Here is a 19,466-nt window from a genome sequence, read left to right as displayed (position 1 = left end):
TAAATGTTGGTCTGCCATATCCAAGTTTCCTGAGACTTTTCGTAAGAAAGTGAAAGGAAGTGAGGTTAGATTAAGTTAGGTGGTTAATGAAGGTCAGGTTAACGAGGTTAGTTGGTTAAATTCAGGTCTGATTAGGTGGGTAAGTTTAGGACACGTTAGGTGGTTAGATTAGGTTAGGTGAAACGTGATATATAACATGCAGGCATTATGCAAAATAGGCTGCTAGCTTTTCGAACCAGCACTGCAGGTATCTACTTTGTTTTGCTGGTGCTTAGTATGTTAGCACACCCAAGGTGTAGTACCGCTGTGCCACCAAAAACACTGTACAGTGTACATCCTGTAATAATTCTAAAAAAACCGTGGGATTCAGTACAGTGCAACCGTATCTTGCTGCTGCCGCACGCGTGATTCTTCTGATTACGCCATAGATCACGCTGGGGACAGTGATAGCCGTATTATCCTCGTTGCTCGCCATAATCCTCACAAGTAAGCCGGACTAGAATGGTTGAAACAAATCATGTTGCTCTTAAGGTGGACAGTAAGTCGCACGAAGACCAGCCATCCCAGGCATTAGAATAACAGCTAGGCAGGTTGTACGGTGGTACGTAGCACGATGGTAAGACCCTCGAGCGCGACGCCTAGCCTTGGGGTTCTTGGGTATGATGGCTTGGCCTTTGCTCGGACCCTCAAGGATCAGGTAGAAAAAAAAAAAAAAAGCGCCAGTCTTTCATACGCAAGGGTCGTATCGTTGTGTCCATGGGGCTAAAGATTATGTTTTTTTGCCCTAGATAAGCAAGCAGCCAGGGCGCAACAAAATGTGTTTTACGAGCCAACGACTCAAGCTTAGGAAGCAGTCAGCTGCCGGGAAGTGACTACATTATTTAAGGTTACGCTGATGATCCCAGAAAAAAAAAAAAGATTAAGTAGGAGAATTTGTGAGGTGTTGATACGGAGGGTTGGATAATGTCCAGATACGTTATAAAATATTGAGGATCCTGTGACCGTAATTGTGTTTGGTGTAGGATTAGGCAAGATTGTCCTACTTGGAGTGCTCTCAAGAATTTGTATACTCCCCCATTGAGGTGTCATTTATGTCTCCTTCCTGTTTAAACAAAATACATCTCTCGTTAGAGTTGGTATTGCTTTTTTGTTCTCTGCTGCAAAACTTAGTTGCTCTTGACCCACAGTACTGTCCAGATGCATTCTTCTTCTGAAAACTGCATCTAAATATTTGCGCTGCAGTCTTCCTTATGCTGTATTCGAATAGACTTCATATATTTACCTTTGCTTCTGTAGATCAATAATAGTGTTCCGCTCCGAGTGTGTGTGTGTGTGTGTGTAAAGATTTGCCAAGAATATGCTTGGCACGGGCTCTTGTCAGTGACAGCCTGTTCTCGGGTATGTAATTACTGGCATTGATCAGGCATGTGTGCATGGAATGCCATTACTAGCACAGGCTAGAGCAGATCGGAAACGTGTGCTTGGGATGTCATTACTGGCGTAGGTCGAGTGTGTGTACCAAGGTTGCCATGACAAGCGCAGGGCGGCCCGCGTGTGAAGTGGGCTTTTAGATGTAGTATCAGCTATTCCTAATTTTCATTTCTTTCAGTTACAGTGAGGTGTTCTTCTGAGTCAGTATCGACCAGTCATATATTAATAAGATAAACGAATCCCTTGCATGACAAAACCTCAATTGGAAGCTAACGGGCTACTGAAAGGTGAATAAATTGATAAATTCTTGCGGTTATTAATCAGGGCAACCCCATCTTCACCGGACTGGTCGTTTCCCCTGGATGTGATCAATGATGAAGTCGTTAATATGCTTAAATTCTTATATGGATCTTTATAGGGATGAATGAAGTGTAGTACAAACAGAGGGTGGGTGACTGCGCTGACTTTCATTAGCGGAGCAGTCTCAAAGCCATGTCATTGTTTACGTCCACTGTCTTGACGTAAAGATTCCCTTGAATTTCAAGTCGTCCAAACTCAAATTACTAGTCTTTGTTAAGATGAATACTGTCGTTTATAAGGTTTCACCGATCAACGTATTAAAATGCGTATAGTTACAAGTATTCAGTGAAGTAATGAATATTGGTTCGAACTTTTCCCCAGCATCCTGTAAATATGCTTACACGACTGTTTTAATGGGGGTTATTGACAAGGCATCTCGTTTTGTACGTTCCCGTTAATTATTGTAAACCAGGCAGCTGCTCCTGTCACGCTTGGCAACATTAGTCACGTTAATTATTGTAACCAGGCAGCTGCTTCTGTCACGCTTATCAACAATGGTCACGTGTCTGGTAATTCCGCGTGTCTCGTGATGCTGGGGCATTGTGGACGTAAGGTAGCTTTCTTTGGCGTTGATATCCCTTTCCCAGGTAAGAGCAGATATTTGAAGTTTTTTTTGTCAAGGCTGATATGATTTAGTGCACATGGAGATCAACTCTGATACATTGTACTCCCAAACTTTGTGGAAGACGTCTATAAAAATGCCGGACCAAGATGATAGTTTCGTCTAGTCAGTCAGTCATATAGACGTCATAACTGGTGGGGAGATGGCTTTGTTTCACAGACTCAGCATAAGTGTGTAAAGACAACATTTTTTGGGGAGCTATTATGTTGATTTGTAGTTGTATATAGTTGGTAGAGTAGGCAATGAATCTCGATAGTCACATGATTAAGTAGGTTTCATGTATCTGGCAGTGTAGACGGTAATATTTTTTTCTCAGTAAATCTCTGTGTAGTTTCCCAGCAACAGTATGGGAAATTGGCGATAGAAGATTCAGGTCAGGCATGAGTATTGGTGGGTTCTGATGTTCTAAAACATTGAAGCAGTGTTCTGACAGGTTAGTTTCATATCCTGCTGTGGTATTCTAAGCTCAGTTTCATCTGGGTGTACTAAGACTGACCTATTTTGTGTGATCAGGAATGAGGGGAAAAAAATAGACATGAAGTTTGCAGGGAGTATTTTTCCAACTTTGCTTTATGAACTTGAGTTATAAGTTTTTGAGGTAAGAGTAGGTAGAAAATAAGAGCTGTAGAGAAAGATAAATGCCAAATGTATTTGGAATTAGATAGATATATAGAGTAAAGAATGGAGTTCCGAGGAGAATATGCATGGTGAAGAAAAAATGAGAAAGATGACTGGATAATCTTTTGTAGAATTAAATGGTCGTACAGTCAGATTGGTCAAGAAAATTTAATGTAGTTGAAGGTACAGGAAGGAGACATAGATCACAGAAAAGATGTGGAGATTTGGAGAAAATACATTTGGGTCAGGGATATTGTAGATGATGCTAGGGAAATGGATTTGGGATTGGATGCTGACATTGCGTTTTGTTTTCTGTCTAGGTGTGGAGACAGGCCTCAACAAATTGTGCATCAGAGTAGAAGTAGGAAAAGTATTAAGAACTCATATATGCCATGTTTTGCTTGGATTGAGTAATTATGTGAAGGATGTCAGGAGTTACATATACCTACATGATCTAGAAAAGTATTAAGCAGTCTTATAAGTATGAAAATTAATGTTTCACATGAATGTGCTAAACATGGATTGAGTAATTATATCAAGGATGTGAGAAGGCACTTATACCTACATGATCCACTATAAATTTGAGGAGTTACTATTGATAAGTAACTTTAAAAACATTAGTAGCCGTTTTAACCAGAGAGATATTTAAAATTTTGTCAGAACATTTCATTTGATGTCATGGGAGGCAGTATAGCCTATGTTGTGTAAAGATATTTGATAATTTAAAATAAGAAAATCCAAGATAATAAAGGAAACCAAGAGGTGAGGTAAGGATGGGATGATTTATCATCAAAAAGTAGGGTGCCTTCAAATGTTGATGATACTAGTTTGTGGATTTATCACTGAAAATTAGCATAAAAAGTCATGAAAATAAGAATGAATAACTCCATTAGTAGATGCATCACAGTGAACTAAAATATTAGGTATACTCCAGGACTTTTTTTTTTTTCTTTTTTTTAGCTGAGATGGCATGGGCAGCTAAGGCCCTAATCAAGGCCATACTTAGAAAAGCAAATGGATTTGTGTGTAGCATTTATGGACCTGGAGAAGGCATATGATAGAGTTGATAGAGATGCCCTGTGGAAGGTATTAAGAATATATGGGGTGGGAGGCAAGTTGTTAGAAGCAGTGAAAAGTTTTTATTGAGGATGTAAGGCATGTGTACGTGTAGGAAGAGAGGAAAGTGATTGGTTCTCAGTAAATGTTGGTTTGTGGCAGGGGTGCGTGATGTCTCCATGGTTGTTTAATTTGTTTATACATGGGGTTGTTAGGGAGATGAATGCAAGAGTTTTGGAAAGAGGGGCAAGTATGCAGTCTGTTGTGGATGAGAGAGCTTGGGAAGTGAGTCAGTTGTTCGCTGATGATACAGCGCTGGTGGCTGATTCGGTTGAGAAACTGCAGAAGCTGGTGACTGAATTTGGTAAAGTGTGTGAAAGAAGAAAGCTGAGAGTAAATGTGAATAAGAGCAAGGTTATTAGGTACAGTAGGGTTGAGGGACAAGTCAGTTGGGAGGTAAGTTTGAATGTAGAAAAACTGGAGGAAGTGAAGTGTTTTAGATATCTGGGAGTGGATTTGGCAGTGGATGGAACCATGGAAGCAGAAGTGAATCATAGGGTGGGGGAGGGGGGGCGAAAGTTCTGGGAGCGTTGAAGAATGTGTGGAAGTCGAGAATGGTATCTTGGAAAGCGAAAATGGGTACGTTTGAAGGAATAGTGGTTCCAACAATGATATATGGTTGCGAGGCGTGAGCTATAGATGGAGTTGTGCGGAGGAGGGTGGATGTGCTGGAAATGAGATGTTTGAGGACAATATGTGGTGTGAGGTGGTTTTGATCGAGTAAGTAATGAAAGGGTAAGAGAGATGTGCGGTAATAAAAAGAGTGTGGTTGAGAGAGCAGAAGAGGGTGTTTTGAAATGGTTAGGTCACATGGAGAGAATGAATGAGGAAAGATTGACAAAGAGGCTATATGTGTCAGAGGTGGAGGGAATGAGGAGAAGTGGGAGACCAAATTAGAGGTGGAAAGATGGAGTGAAAAAGATTTTGAGTGATCGGGGCCTGAACATGCAGGAGGGTGAAAGGCGTGTAAGGAATAGAGAGTGAATTGGAACGATGTGGTATACCTGGGGTTGACGTGCAGTCAATGGATTGAACCAGGGCATGTGAAGCATCTGGGGTAAACCATGGAAAGTTCTGTGGGTCCTGGATGTGGAAAGGGAGCTGTGGTTTCGGTGCATAATTACATGACAGCTAGAGACTGAGTGTGAACAAATGGGGCCTTTGTTGTCTTTTCCTAGCACTACTTCACACACATGAGGGGGCTTGTTATTTCATGTGTGGCAAGGTGGCGATGGGAATGAATAAAGGCAGACAGTATGAATTATGTACATGTGTATATATGTATATGTCTGTGTGTGTACATATATATGCATATGTTGAGATGTATAGGTATGTATATTTGCATGTGTGGACGTGTATGTATATACATGTGTATGTGGTTGGGTTGGGCCATTCTTTCATGTTTCCTTGCGCTACCTCACTAACGCGGGAGACAGCAACAAAGCAAAATAAATAAATAAATGTACATATTATTTATTTATTTATTTAATTTGCTTTGTCGCTGTCTCCCGCGTTAGCAAGGTAGCGCAAGGAAACAGACGAAAGAATGGCCCATCCCACCCACATACACATGTATATACATACATGTCCACACACGCAAATATACATACCTATACATCTCAATGTACACATATATATACACACACACACAGACATATACATATATACACATGTACATAACTCATACTGTCTGCCATTATTTATTCCCATCGCCACCTTGCCACACATGGAATAACAACTCCCTCCCCCTCATGTGTGCGAGGTAGCGCTAGGAAAAGACAACAAAGGCCCCATTCGTTCACATTCAGTCTCTAGCTGTCATGTAATAATACACCGAAACCACAGCTCCCTTTCCACATCCAGGTCCCACAGAACTTTCCATGGTTTACCCCAGACGCTTCACATGCCCTGGTTCAATCCATTGACAGCACGTCGACCCTGGTATACCACATCGTTCCAATTCACTCTATTCCTTGCACACCTTTCACCCTCCAGCATGTTCAGGCCCCGATCACTCAAAATCCTTTTCACTCCATCTTTCCACCTACAATTTGGTCTTCCACTTCTCCTCGTTCCCTCCACCTCACTCGTTCTCTCCATGTGACCGAACCATTTCAAAACACCCTCTTCTGCTCTCTCAACCACACTCTTTATTTTCCACACATCTCTCTTACCCTTACATTACTTACTCGATCAAACCACCTCACACCACATATTGTCCTCAAACATCTCATTTCCAGCACATCCACCTTCCTGCGCACAACTCTATCCATAGCCCACGCCTCGCAACCATACAACATTGTTGGAACCACTATTCCTCCAAACATACCCATTTTTGCTTTCCGAGATAATGTTCTCGACTTCTAAACATTCTTCAAGGCTCCAAGAATTTTTGCCCCTTCCCCCATCCTATGATTCACTTCCGCTTCCATGGTTCCATCCGCTGCCAGATCCACTCCCAGATATCTAAAACACTTTACTTCCTCCAGTTTTTCTCCATTCAAACTTACCTCCCAATTGACTTGAACCTCAACCCTACTGTACTATTAGTAATAACGTTGCTCTTATTCACATTTACTCTTAACTTTCTTCTTTCACACACTTTACCAAACTCATTCACCAGCCTCTGCAATTTATCACATGAATCAGCCACCAGCACTGTATCATCAGCGAACAACAACTGACTCACTTCCCAAGTTCTCTCATACACAACAGACTGCATACTTGCCCGTCTTTCCAAAACTCTTGCATTCACCTCCCTAACAACCCCATCCATAAACAAATTAAACAACCATGGAGACATCACACACCCCTGCCACAAATGTACACACACATATATATATATATATATATATATATATATATATATATATATATGAGTGGTGGGGCCATTCTTTGTTTCGTGATGCGACTTCGCTGACGCAGGAAATGGCAATCATGTATAATAGATAAGAGCAGGGTTGAGGGACAAGATAGTTGGGTTGTAAGTTTGAATGCACAAAAATGAGGTCCAAAGATGCTTTAAGGTGCAGGATTAAATTAAACCCAACTGTGGAAGACGGTGATGTTTTATTCCAACAAGTATAAAGCAATGACAGAGCTAGTTATAAAGCAGGAGAATAACAGATGTTTCTGGGATGGTTGTATATGCTATATACAAGATACACTTGTGTGATGAGGATGGTATGAGCTGACACCCACTGCCTGCAGCGATACTCTCGTGACACACACAGGGGGATGAGGGGTGAGTGATGTTTCATGAAAACACAAACACCTAAAAAGGTAATAATTCTTCCTACAGAGGACAGTGAGGTGCTCAAGCCTACTGAATGAGAAGCTTCACTGATCTTCTCTACAGCACATGTAATGCTGATATTGAGCAAAGACTCGTTAATTGAATCCTGTAGGTGAGCAAAAGGTAACAGTAACCACCACTCCTTATCTTTTTAAATATACAAAAATTTTCAAAAATTTAATTTCACCAAAACGAAAATCACCCTTGTAATCTGTAAGTGGATGCTGAAAGGGTTCACATTGCATAACCAGGCTGACTTCAGTGTTTCTTCATTCTGTACTGGTCTTTCAAGCTATCCTTTCAGCAAACATTACCTAATCAAATTTATTCGAGATCAAATAAGTAAACTGTACATTTGAGTAAACACCCTCCTAACACTGGATGAGGTTACTATTATCTCCCCTTTATCCCAAGAACTGTCTCCTTCCCACACTGCACAGTCTGCACTTAATATAAGGGGGATCTATTCACTTGGAATCTACTGTGGAGACATATTGATTTACATTTGTTTAATCAACAAATTCTGAAGAATAAATGTTATATGACTTGGCTCACTGGAAATAGCACCAAGCAAAGTCTAGGAGTGACGACAATGGTTTTTTTTTTACCAAGCTTATAACGAGATGAAACCTCATCATTCCAAGTGAGAGTAAAAGCAATATGATATTTGCCTTTATTTTTTTCTTTTAATAAGATTGCAATCTTTGTAAAGCAGTCACTTGGTATGTTCAATTATTTCACTTCGTGTATTAACTTAGTACATGACCCTGTAGACCTAAACTCCTAATACTATACTTATGCCAACCCAGGTGCAGCAGGCAGACGGGAGAAGCTGTATTAGGTATGTACATAACTGTGGGTAATGAGTACATCTTATTTACAAAAGTTTACAATGAACAGGCCTGTACTGTAACCTGTTACCATATTGAACTTATCAATGGAGCCTTGAACATTACATCTCTGAGATCATGATACAAATCAGTAACAATATTTACAACCAGCAATGATATACAAATGCATACTAAAATATTTTGCATATCTATAGCTTGCTCATCCTAATTTTTGCTTCAGCTTTGGCATACTGCTCTTCAAGAGTGCATTCGGAATCCTCAGAGCATATTTACTGCAACATATCTATCTCACAGAGACAGAGCAGAAGTCTACAAGATGCTTGTGGTTGTTCACTGACATTCCAGCTGTGTGTGGATATCTCAATATACATACTACTGCATATATATTTCCAATACTGAAGATGGAAGAAGTTATCTATACAATACTCAAAAGGCCAAGGACGTTAACCAGCCCATTAAATGCTCCTTTCACACATCTCAAGCAACAACGCACAAGGGAGGGAAAATACCACGTGGAGAACTGGACGATCAATCAAGAGTAATGTTCACTTCCACTACATTTCAAAATTTCATGTGTACAGTTGACAAAACTGAAAGAATCAGGTATGTTGCAACACCAGTATAAGTTACTGACATGATGTAGAGAAGACAGCAAAAGAAAACAGAATAATGAGTTCCTTTTCTGTAAATGCAACTAAAAATAGACATCTTGAAAATCCTTTAAACAATGAACTGTAATTCCTTAAAATGAAAAATGGTGGTCTGAGTCATACTAAAACTTTTAGTGTTCATTTGAGGGGTGTTTTCTGCAGAAAGAGGACAAGTTTTTATGAGGTTCTAAGCTAGAGATTTGCCCATCTAGCAAGCACCCATTAAAAAGGCAATTCATTTGTACACAACACTCCACAGATGGACTCTAAGATGCAGACTAATCTCGGTTTTCCAATAATATCAACTGAAAATCCTAAAGTAAAAATTTAACAATTAAAAATAAATGTAAATGACATTCAAAATATTTATATCTCTTGCATATATCTGCCCTTCCTCAAGGATAATAGAGTACATTCCAAGCACTGTTCAAATTCATCCTTTTGGACCCAAGCTACATTGTTATAGCTTTCTAAGTCTTCCTGAAAAAATGTATAAAACACTGATGAAGTACATTCTAAAAAGGATAAAAAATACTTACAACAACTGGTAACAAGGTGATTGTCCAAACTAATAACAACACCATTATGAAAGATGCTTAGTGATCTCTTTCTCAGAATTGAAAATTATGGACACAAACTCTAAACAAATTGTATCCTCTACGAAACTATGGATTTCTACAGTCGTTGGTTATCACAACAAGTTGCCACCTAAACTGGACCAAGGAAGCTAATAAAATCATTCAGCTACACATGAGACCTTTTTGGTCAATATACACTTGATGGTCATCTGTTAAATAACTTTTCCCCAGCCATAAGGCAAACAAGCAACTTCTCATACAAATGATGGATAGGAAAGGAACCGAGGAATTTTACAAAAATAGCAAGTAGAATAGTTGAAACATTTTCACATTTCATTTTATCCTAGCAATAGAAATCTATTCTTCTCTAATACTTCACTTAATATAATTTTAAGGAAAAAGGTTTCCACCCAAGTTGGACATTCACTGGTGAGAATGGCTTAAAAGTTGAGTCTGTATAGGTAAGTGAGGCCATGCAGGTCCATGGTGCCCCCTTGGCACAGATGCTGGTGTGGCAAGTCCAACACCAATGAATGACAGATGCTGGCCCAAGGACTAACACGTAATATCACTCAGAGCATCAGTATCACAGCAACACGTGGGCTTCAACAACACACGTCAGTGTACACTACTAGCATTGTGCACACATTACGCATGTACACAGTGGAATCTCAGTTATCTGATTTTCTGAGAACATTCAATAGCATTCTTCATTCATCACAGTTCTGCATTGTGTTAAACACATACTAAAACAATATTTCTTATAAAAAACATAGGTGGTAAAATTTATCATAATTCTGTAGCATTATATGATTTTGTTGTTACTGTCCAAACAACTAAGAAACCACTGAACAAACCACACAATAATCAATATGTATGGCATACATATACACAGTGACTGATAAAACATAGTAAACTATGGTATGTGATATATATGCTCTAACTGGTACAAGATGAAATGGAAGGAGCTTCAGAAACCCGGCAACAATGTAACCTCCAGCTGAGCTGTTGATGGTCTACACCCTGCAATGACTAAAGCACTTGGGCAGTCATTTCTTGCCATACAAATACTGAACAGAAAAGACAGAGTGGCAATCATAAGAAATGAAACAAGTACTTTCATAAATATAACAATATAACTGGCAAGTCTTCAGTATGACTAAAGACAATAGAGTGTTTCTAATATATTCATGTGGAATTTATGTCTAAACACCTGGAGGGAGAGAAGACAGGGAAAAAAGCCCATATAATAAAATGACGAACAGAAGCTGCAACAAGAATGTTGTATGGTCAAGACAGAGCAGCCTCAAGTTGCTTGGGTTACTTCTTTTCATGGAGCATTGGACTTGTCCTGCTACGCCGGACCCCAAATCAAGGTCGATGGAATCTGTGTGGAATATAATGATGAATTTACTTAAAGAGTATCTTTGATGTCATGGGAGTTATAGACTTCATGTATGGGGATAAGAAGGCAAATGGATGAAAAAAATTCTGTGTATCCATGCACATATATCTATCTGTATCTCTGATGCCTCTTTCCACCTGGAACTCCCTTAAGTGGGTGGCCAAGACAATAGTCTTCATAACTAGTGAAGTTCAGTCCTACTTCTTAACCTTTAGTGCCTCACCTTTAGTAGGCCACTGGCAGAGGGCAACCTAGTGCAGTGCCAGCACAGGCACCTACCTAATGTTCCTACAGACTACTTCTACCAAATGCTCCTCTTTAATGTTCCTTACCTTGGATTTATACCTAATGCTCCTGCCTAAATGTTCCTACCTACTACTTCTATATATTGCTCTTACCATTTTGCCAAAGGCAGGAAAATCTAGAGTATGAAAAATGAGCTGAGTCAAGTGTTATGTATGACAAGGAGATTGTTCGTTTGTGGAGGCAAAACGAAAAGACAGCTACCTTGGTCTGGGAAGTGCAACTTAATCACTAAAGTGCTAGCTCATTACACAGCTGTCGCTAACCCTCCCAATATACAGGCGGGTACTTCTGGCTTGGCTGTGTTTCCTTCTAAAAACTTCTGTTAGTACATTTTGTGTGTACATGTGTAAACAGAAAGAGCATATATTTGAGGTGTCCCATCTATAAACAATGGTTCTAGCACTGTCACTTTTAAGACTTCAGTTGTTAGCCATGTCTGAATAAATACCTCTTACACGAGTTTTATCTTCAAATCAAATGAATTTCAAAGGCTTTCTTGGTATACCTGCTTAACAGGTATTTTACCTTGATCAATATTTCAAGACAGTTTCAGGAGCCTTGCTATATATCTATCTATTCTCACTAACTCCACTCCAACCCACATGGGCTACATCAGGTGCACAAGTGCAAGCAACACTCTACAGGAATCAACTCAACAGAACTATGGTCCCGGCATAAATCCCATAAGCTGACAATGTCTGGGACACGCGATTCCCCTATGCCTAATACATTACTCATGTCTCTATTCTTAGAAATTCCTGGAAGAATGAAGTGTTGGACAGATGTGTGAAATTGTGAAGGTGTGGCTGAAAGACAGATTTTGGTGTTGGGACCGAAACTGTGGTTCACTATCATTGTCTATTCAGTGTTGAAAATTACACGTTAAACTGAAATGATCAAATACAACAATACCTATTCTAACTATGGCGAACAATGTAGGTAATCTACTATTATAATCATTACTATACACTAGTCAGTAGAAGTTGTCAGTAGGAACATAAGGCAGGAGCCTCTGCAAACACTGCACTAGAGTTGCCTTCTGCCAGTGACTTGTTCAGGTGAGGCACTAAAGGCTAAGCAGCAGCACTGGAGTTCACTAGTTATGGAGTAAATATTGAGGGAGTTCCATAAGGTAACAGGCATCAGAGATATAGGTAGATTATTTACAATAATAATATTTTTTTTTTCATGCAAGTTTACTATATCACATGCTAGTGAGGTAATATCAGGAATGAACAACTGGGGCCTTAGAGGAAAAGCCTCACTTGGCTCTTATATTTTTTTTTTTCCTTCTTGGGAAAGTAAAAATAATAATTTCCATCCTCCTGTTCCTATTATTATAAGTTTAAAGAATTATGTGCATTCTGAAACATTCTCCTTTTTACCATGGAATCTCCTCAAGTGTTTTGTATTAATGTTTCAATATAATCATACAGGATTCTGCATTTTATTCAAGTGGGATAAAACGTTTAAGCACTTTTGGTTTAAACATACCGAGTAAGGTGTTTGGATTCTTCATGAACCTCCATCTCCATACTCTTGAAATCATTAAGTTCCTTCCTAATGGCTGCCTTATCCCTGGGAGTTAAGCGTGTCCATGGTTTGTCTGCCCGACGATCATACTCATGGGCCTGAGTCACCTCTATGTAGTCATTGAAGCGTATAATCTGTAAATGTAAAAGCATTTATTAATTAAATAACTCTGTTACTTCTAAACATCATGTTGAGAAATATAAATTTTTTTCTTTACATCAAAGCCTCTAAGATAGAAATCCTCATCAAATCCAGGCCTTTACTGAAACACACAAAAAGGGATAAATAATAAAGTTTTCTGAGGAAGTGGAGAGCAAGCCTTTGAAAAAAGTTTAGGCAAGGGGAACAATAGTAAATGCTGAATCACGGTGGTACAAGTCTGTTATGTACACCAGGTATGTTGTATGGAAAAGTGGTGATTAAGAGGGTCATGGCATGCATAGTGCATCACGCCAGTAATCCTAATACAAGGATTGTGACATTTTCAGGGATCACTTTAGCACTCCCAAGATAAGAATAGTGGTAAGCATACAGTTTAAGATATTTAAAGGAAACGCCCAAATAATAAGTCATCCATTGTTATGCAATGACTCGCTTTTACTATAGCCATATAAGAACACTGAAAATAGCTACTGCTAATGCAAGGAATGTAGAAGCAGGAAGTGCCACTAATTCCAAGAGGAAAATAAAAATGTTTCACTGAACATTCTGATTGTAAACAAAGGTCCTCTGAAACATTACAATGTAATAACCAAATCCTTATTTACTTACAACTGTAATGCTTCCCATTAATCATACATGTTGAGAAAAACATAAATTTCAGTGCCATTTGCTACAGTGGGTAAAGCAATATAATGGAGTATTTGATTCAAACCTTTAGAAATTGAAATAATTACAGCACAAGAATCATAACTGGATTCTGTATTGTTTCTGCCGCAATCATATATCCTACTAACAGTCTCAAGGTATATTTCCAGCATTGCTGTTCTTTACTGTCCATATATATCAGTTAAACCTTCCACTCCTTTAGAGGTATGCTGGTGGTGAAAGCTGGCATCAGACACTAATGTCTCTGCCAGAAACTGTGTTGCCACAAACCATCCATAATCACCGTTGTATTTAATAAACTTTTCTCTGTTTCATTATTATAAGAAAACACATTCCAATGTCTGTCTGTCCCTCAGTCCACAATATGCAACTCTATGTTGGTCACATCACATGCTGCAACCATCAACTTGTAAATAACACTTGCTTTTAAACTATGAGATAAGGAATTCTATTCAACTGTAAATAAACCTGAATAATTTCATGCATTTCATTTCTTTGACTGTAAAAACTTGATCAAATTGTGCACTAAATACCACTGATTTTCTGAAGAGTTCATTCTAGAAAGACGAAAAAGAGATTAAGGCTCAACCTTGTGGGCATCTGGCAACACTAGTCCCTCAACAAGAGCATCTGGGAAGCCAGCCAACTGGTGAAGATTGCCTTCTTTAAATAACCTTCAGGTGGTGTTCCTTTTTCCTTAACAACTACATAGCACGTGTTCCCCTTGTAGCATCTAAATTGCAATTTCCCATATTTTGAAAGAGAAAATTACTGCCAAGAACTATAGGCTTCATGGTGGAATATGTTAAAGACATTTTTTTCAAATGCCTAATAGCAGAAGGACAGTCTTTTCATTTTGACAAATACTGAGTAATAAATTCTACAAGTACAGAGTAATACCAATAGCATTTTTATAGTAAAAGGTCATATGAAATGCAGATTTTAATCAGATAAAAATGAAAAAAATGTTAGTGAACTTGATGAACTGGTGTGCTAATGATAACATACTGAGTTCCATAGGAAATATAATGGAAATCTTGAGGTTGGTGACTATGACGGCATCTCGCCAATGTATGGGAGCCCAACACATTTTGCTCTATATTTAATGTGCATCAATAAGTGCATATGGTATGAAACTAAGCAGGTTATGATTATTTCATATTCACAAAGAAACCATTAAGTATCCTAACCTGTGTGGTGCTTGGCTTTGGATGAGAGGCTGATTTTGGTATACATTATACAAGGCTAATTGAGACTGGATGAGTGTAAATGAGATTGTTGCTTATTTGCTGCTAATGCTACCTTCTTAACCAGAGAAAGGAAATTAAGTATAAAAAAAGCAAGATGTATGTATTTATCAATTTATCTATCCATTATATCATGAACTCCACCCCACTGAGGACTGGAGTTAATAGTAAGAGAAAGACTGAGGAATTAAAACATTAACATGCATTTTCTTTGTGCCTATAAATTAATTTGTTTTATATTGTAATATGCATTACACCTGCTTTTTTCAAATCATGTACAATTTATTAAGCAAAATGTGACCGACTGCCACGCAATGAAGAATTGTACATATGATTACCTACCTCACTATCTGATACTATCAATAGCACACCAATTAAACAAGAAAACTTTCATCCTCATTTTCTATAAAGATGATATGTCTGTAATGGTAGTAGTAGTGTCACATCATTTTCTTTTGTAGTTTCATCCAATAATAACTGATATGAAAATGTTCCCAGAGTATATCAAACTCTGGTATGTTCCACTTCCTACACCTTGACAAATAATGGCAACTACGCTTGTTTTTGTGGCTGGCATCTGTCAAAACCAACCTACAGTTTAATGATGTTTTTGAAAAAAGAATGGGAATTACAGAAATATGGAGGTAAGCAATAAAATGTAATACTTCTACAGATATTACTTCAAAAATACTTGCAATATAAATATTCAATGAAAAGCAAGATAAAACGACTGTCATACTCACTTTTCGTTCCCTTAGTTCTTCAAGCGTTGGTCTGAATGACAATTTTCGCAGGAGGGTTTTTCTTTTCTCTTCCTTTTGCTTTCTTGCCTCCTCTGGTGTAGTTCCTACCAGAATGACCCAAGTTACAGCATATGTTTGAGCATCATTAAAAATATATATATTCCACTTCAATGTCTAACATACATCCATTGACTAAGTATGCATTCATAAACAAACTTAACTTCAAAGTAATATGATTATCTGCTTAACTTATCTTGATCAAAGATTATTAAACTAATTTATTATATGCTATAAAGATATGAATTAAACCAAAAAATAAACAAGTTGAAAATTATGAATATTTACTGCGAAACTAAGTGTCAATTTACTAAATTTCAAAGTTACAATTTTGATGCATATTTTCTGCCAATATGTACTGGGAGCAAACTATGTAAAGTACCTGGAAATTAACTTCATTAACAAAACATTTATCAACATATTAGTTCAATGAACTTACTTTTAAGTATATTTCTTTCTTCCAATTCTTCTGCCGTAGGCCGTAAACTTAAACGTCTGAAAAAAGATAAAACTTAACGTTACTTCCTACAAGATAATAAGAATAATATTCGTATTGAACTATTACTGACGAACTTAATTCTTAAACCAATTATTACCTTTTTATTTTGAAATGTAACTACTTGTAACTGAGGTATTAGAAATGAATGCCAACAAAGATTTCACTCAAGTAATCAACCCTAAACAATAATCTGACAAATTATTACCTAGCCAAAATTTTGGCTATAACAGCTTTCATCCATGAATTTTGTCGCCGTTCTTTCAACCAATCCTCTTCACGTATTACTGTCACTAGGAGACCATCCTCCCGAGGGATTTGACAGTAATTTTGTGCCACCATCTCAACTTTGTATTATCACAGGTAAAGATGATAAAATTACATGTAGATATCTGTTATATCTGTAACTTGGACCAACCTGCCTTTATATTACAGGTTTCAATGGAAATCATCCGTTACACTCAGATCGCCATACATGTGTTGAGGCACGATAGCCCATGCCTATTTTCCAGCTATCATATACACTCTTCATTAATTCATAAACTAAATGTATGGCTCAAATCACATTTTCATTTCCATCATTACCAATCTTTTTTTTTTATCTATACCGAGATGCCAATTCAAACTTCAAAGCACAATGACTCCTTATGTAATAATACTTTCTTCAGAGATATGTAGAGAGACTACTTCCCACCAGCGATACCTCTGGCTGACTGTCAAGGATTGCTTTGTGGTGAACTCCCATGCCACATCACTGGCATCTATCCAGCCAGCTAAAACTCCTGTGTTTCTTCTGAAGGTAAAACTTGATGTCCAAGAACTATACATGTGATTTCTTTATTTCTGGTTTATAAAATGGATTATTCAAAATATCCTTTTGGGGGGGTAAAAATCAGACTAATAAAGTGAGTTGCAATCTGAAATTTTTGTGAAGGTAGGAGTATTCATTTATAGCAACAATGTACTGCATAAAACAATAAAATGAAGTTGTGGGATCCATTAATTCATATAATACTGAAAGAATTGTTTTTACATAATTGCCTATCCAAACTTAGGGAGGCAGTGTTATCACCAAACAATGGCCCTATCTGTACACATCTGCTCTCAAACCATCCATATGTATAATGTATTGAAACCAGAGCAAAGTGTTAGATATGTAACAATGGTAATATACTACTATTGATCATTGATGTCTTATGACCTGACATACTGAATAATATTCAATCCAGTTATGTCAATAAGAACAATCAATCAGAAGTGGGAAGATGCTTATTGTTAAAGAGAGGTAATTCTGATGTAATTAAGTGGCTGAGATTATATAAACAGGATTATGTACATTAACAGAAGGGTAAACTACAATATAATTCAGACAATGTACAAAATCAAAAGCTCCACTGATGAAAGATATACACAGTACAATAATCAATTAATTTAATAACTGAATTTGAATATTATTTGGTAATAAACCAATGGCACAGGAGTAAAACTCCTGAAATTCTAACTTCAAACAATGAGTATATTACCAAAACTAGAAATGTTGTCATTCTATCATATTAACAAGTTCTCCATTGTATTAATGACAAACCCTTCCATGATGGTTTACACCAACAACAACCTCCATCCCAAACAAAATTACTGGCCATAGACATCAACAAATTTGACACTGTCTCCTGACACATCCTCATACATAAGATACTTGACACCATGATAAAACACAAAAGATACTCGACACTATGATAAAACAGTCAGTTAATGTCATCATATCTGTCCACTATACCCAAGTCACTCGCAACAAATTCACCTTTAAAACCCTTGAACTCCTCAATGGGGTTCCCTAAGGAGTAGTTCTTTCTCCAACCCTCTTTAATTTCTTCCCACATGGCCTTTCATTACCTCCAGCAAACCACAACATAAATGTTCTCTAAAATGCAGATAACTTTGCACTCGCATCACAACACCATGCTCCTCAGGAGCAAAAACATGAAGCACTAGATTACACAACTGGAACAATGGCTTACCCACAACTAAATGTCCACTACTTCATAGGTCTTCAATCCTCTTCAAACCTAATACAGACAAGAATTCAACCTATACCCTCTAGTCACCTTGTGTGGACAATCAGTCCCACTGAACAAACATGATATTCATTCCCCACACCAAAAGCACCAGCACAAAAGCAAAACACAAACTAGATGCCCTAAGGACACTAACTGGTACCAGATATGCAAAAGGAAGAGAATCCCTTAGTATCCTCAACAAAAATTAATCCACTCTGCCTCACCTTCCTGGTCATCCACCCTCTGAAAGGGAAACTTAACAAAGCTGAAAACCACATAAAATACAGCACTCAGAAAAATCACTGGCTGCCTATCAACCACAAACACTCACTCCTATACAATGAAATAAAGATACTACTAATATAATACCATCTTAACATTCACAGCACTCAATTCTTTGCAACAGCATTAGATTCCTTCCACTCTTATCACTACATAACTAACCCACAACCCCTAACTAGAGAGCTTACCCCTTCCTCCTCACACTTCAGCAACCCCTATTCATAGACAGATCCCCCCATCCCTAACAACTACCATTTACAAACTGTTACAAGATGGACTAACATTAAGAATAATCAAACCCCATGAAACCATCAACTTTTTTGTAACTTTCTCCTTTCTAGGTCACTTGTAGCCTAAATGTCTCAGACAGTCTTGCAGAAGACAATCATTTAAATATTCATTATACAGCACATGTGCTATAAATCTATATTAATTGTCTAAAATTATTTGTATCATACTATTTATATACAATAAAGTAATGATTCATAATTAAAATTCATGAGGGGAAAAAAATGAGATGAACAAGATCTCTCAACATCTGATCAACTATTGTAAAAAAAACAAAAAAGTGCTTACGGTATTTCATATGAAACTTCAAGCAATAAGCAGCCAATTCTGCTTAGTTCATGTTCAGGGTATACAAATGTGTTGGCCTACTGCAAGGCTGTAACAACAAGGGATGCAAAACAAATATATTTCTGGGTGGATATAATTTCCAAACTTTGGGAAACAGATGGAGGTGAATGGGTTAAGGCCAACATTGAGATATTAATAGGCTAATTAAGATGTCAGATACTGATGATAAATGAATGTATTGTCTGACAATATTATCAGTATGAAATATTTAGGGTTATCTATGAATTTTGTATCATCATCTCTATCATTAAAATAATCTATATTCCTCACGTATGATGTCAAAAATGAAGGACTTAATTTTCCTTGACGTCTCCAACTCCACACAAACAAAAAAAATAACAAACAAAATCATCAT

The 19,466-nt window shown here is 37.7% G+C and overlaps 1 protein-coding gene and 1 long non-coding RNA gene across 8 annotated transcripts in view; one reads left to right on the top strand and one right to left on the bottom strand.

The window, feature by feature from the left end:
* LOC139751248 (uncharacterized) overlaps positions 1-9,692 on the top strand; it is a 39,056-nt gene extending 29,364 nt beyond the window's left edge. Inside the window, exon 3 of the long non-coding RNA XR_011713318.1 lies at positions 8,252-9,692. This is a non-coding gene — a long non-coding RNA (uncharacterized lncRNA). The remainder of the gene's footprint in view (positions 1-8,251) is intronic.
* LOC139751244 (phosphatase and actin regulator 4) overlaps positions 7,200-19,466 on the bottom strand; it is a 173,876-nt gene continuing 161,609 nt past the window's right edge. For all 7 annotated transcript variants that reach the window (XM_071666485.1, XM_071666479.1, XM_071666480.1 and 4 more), the window contains 4 exons: positions 16,080-16,135; positions 15,584-15,687; positions 12,727-12,899; positions 7,200-10,908 (listed from right to left, as the gene is read on the bottom strand). In XM_071666485.1, coding sequence (XP_071522586.1) covers positions 10,893-10,908; positions 12,727-12,899; positions 15,584-15,687; positions 16,080-16,135 — 349 coding nt within the window. In that variant the 3' untranslated portion in view covers positions 7,200-10,892. The remainder of the gene's footprint in view (positions 10,909-12,726; positions 12,900-15,583; positions 15,688-16,079; positions 16,136-19,466) is intronic.

Source organism: Panulirus ornatus, chromosome 11 (genome assembly GCF_036320965.1).
Source record: "Panulirus ornatus isolate Po-2019 chromosome 11, ASM3632096v1, whole genome shotgun sequence".
Lineage (NCBI taxonomy): Eukaryota > Metazoa > Arthropoda > Malacostraca > Decapoda > Palinuridae > Panulirus > Panulirus ornatus.
Note: the sequence above shows the minus strand (reverse complement) of the source record. Positions and strands in the feature narration are given on the sequence as shown.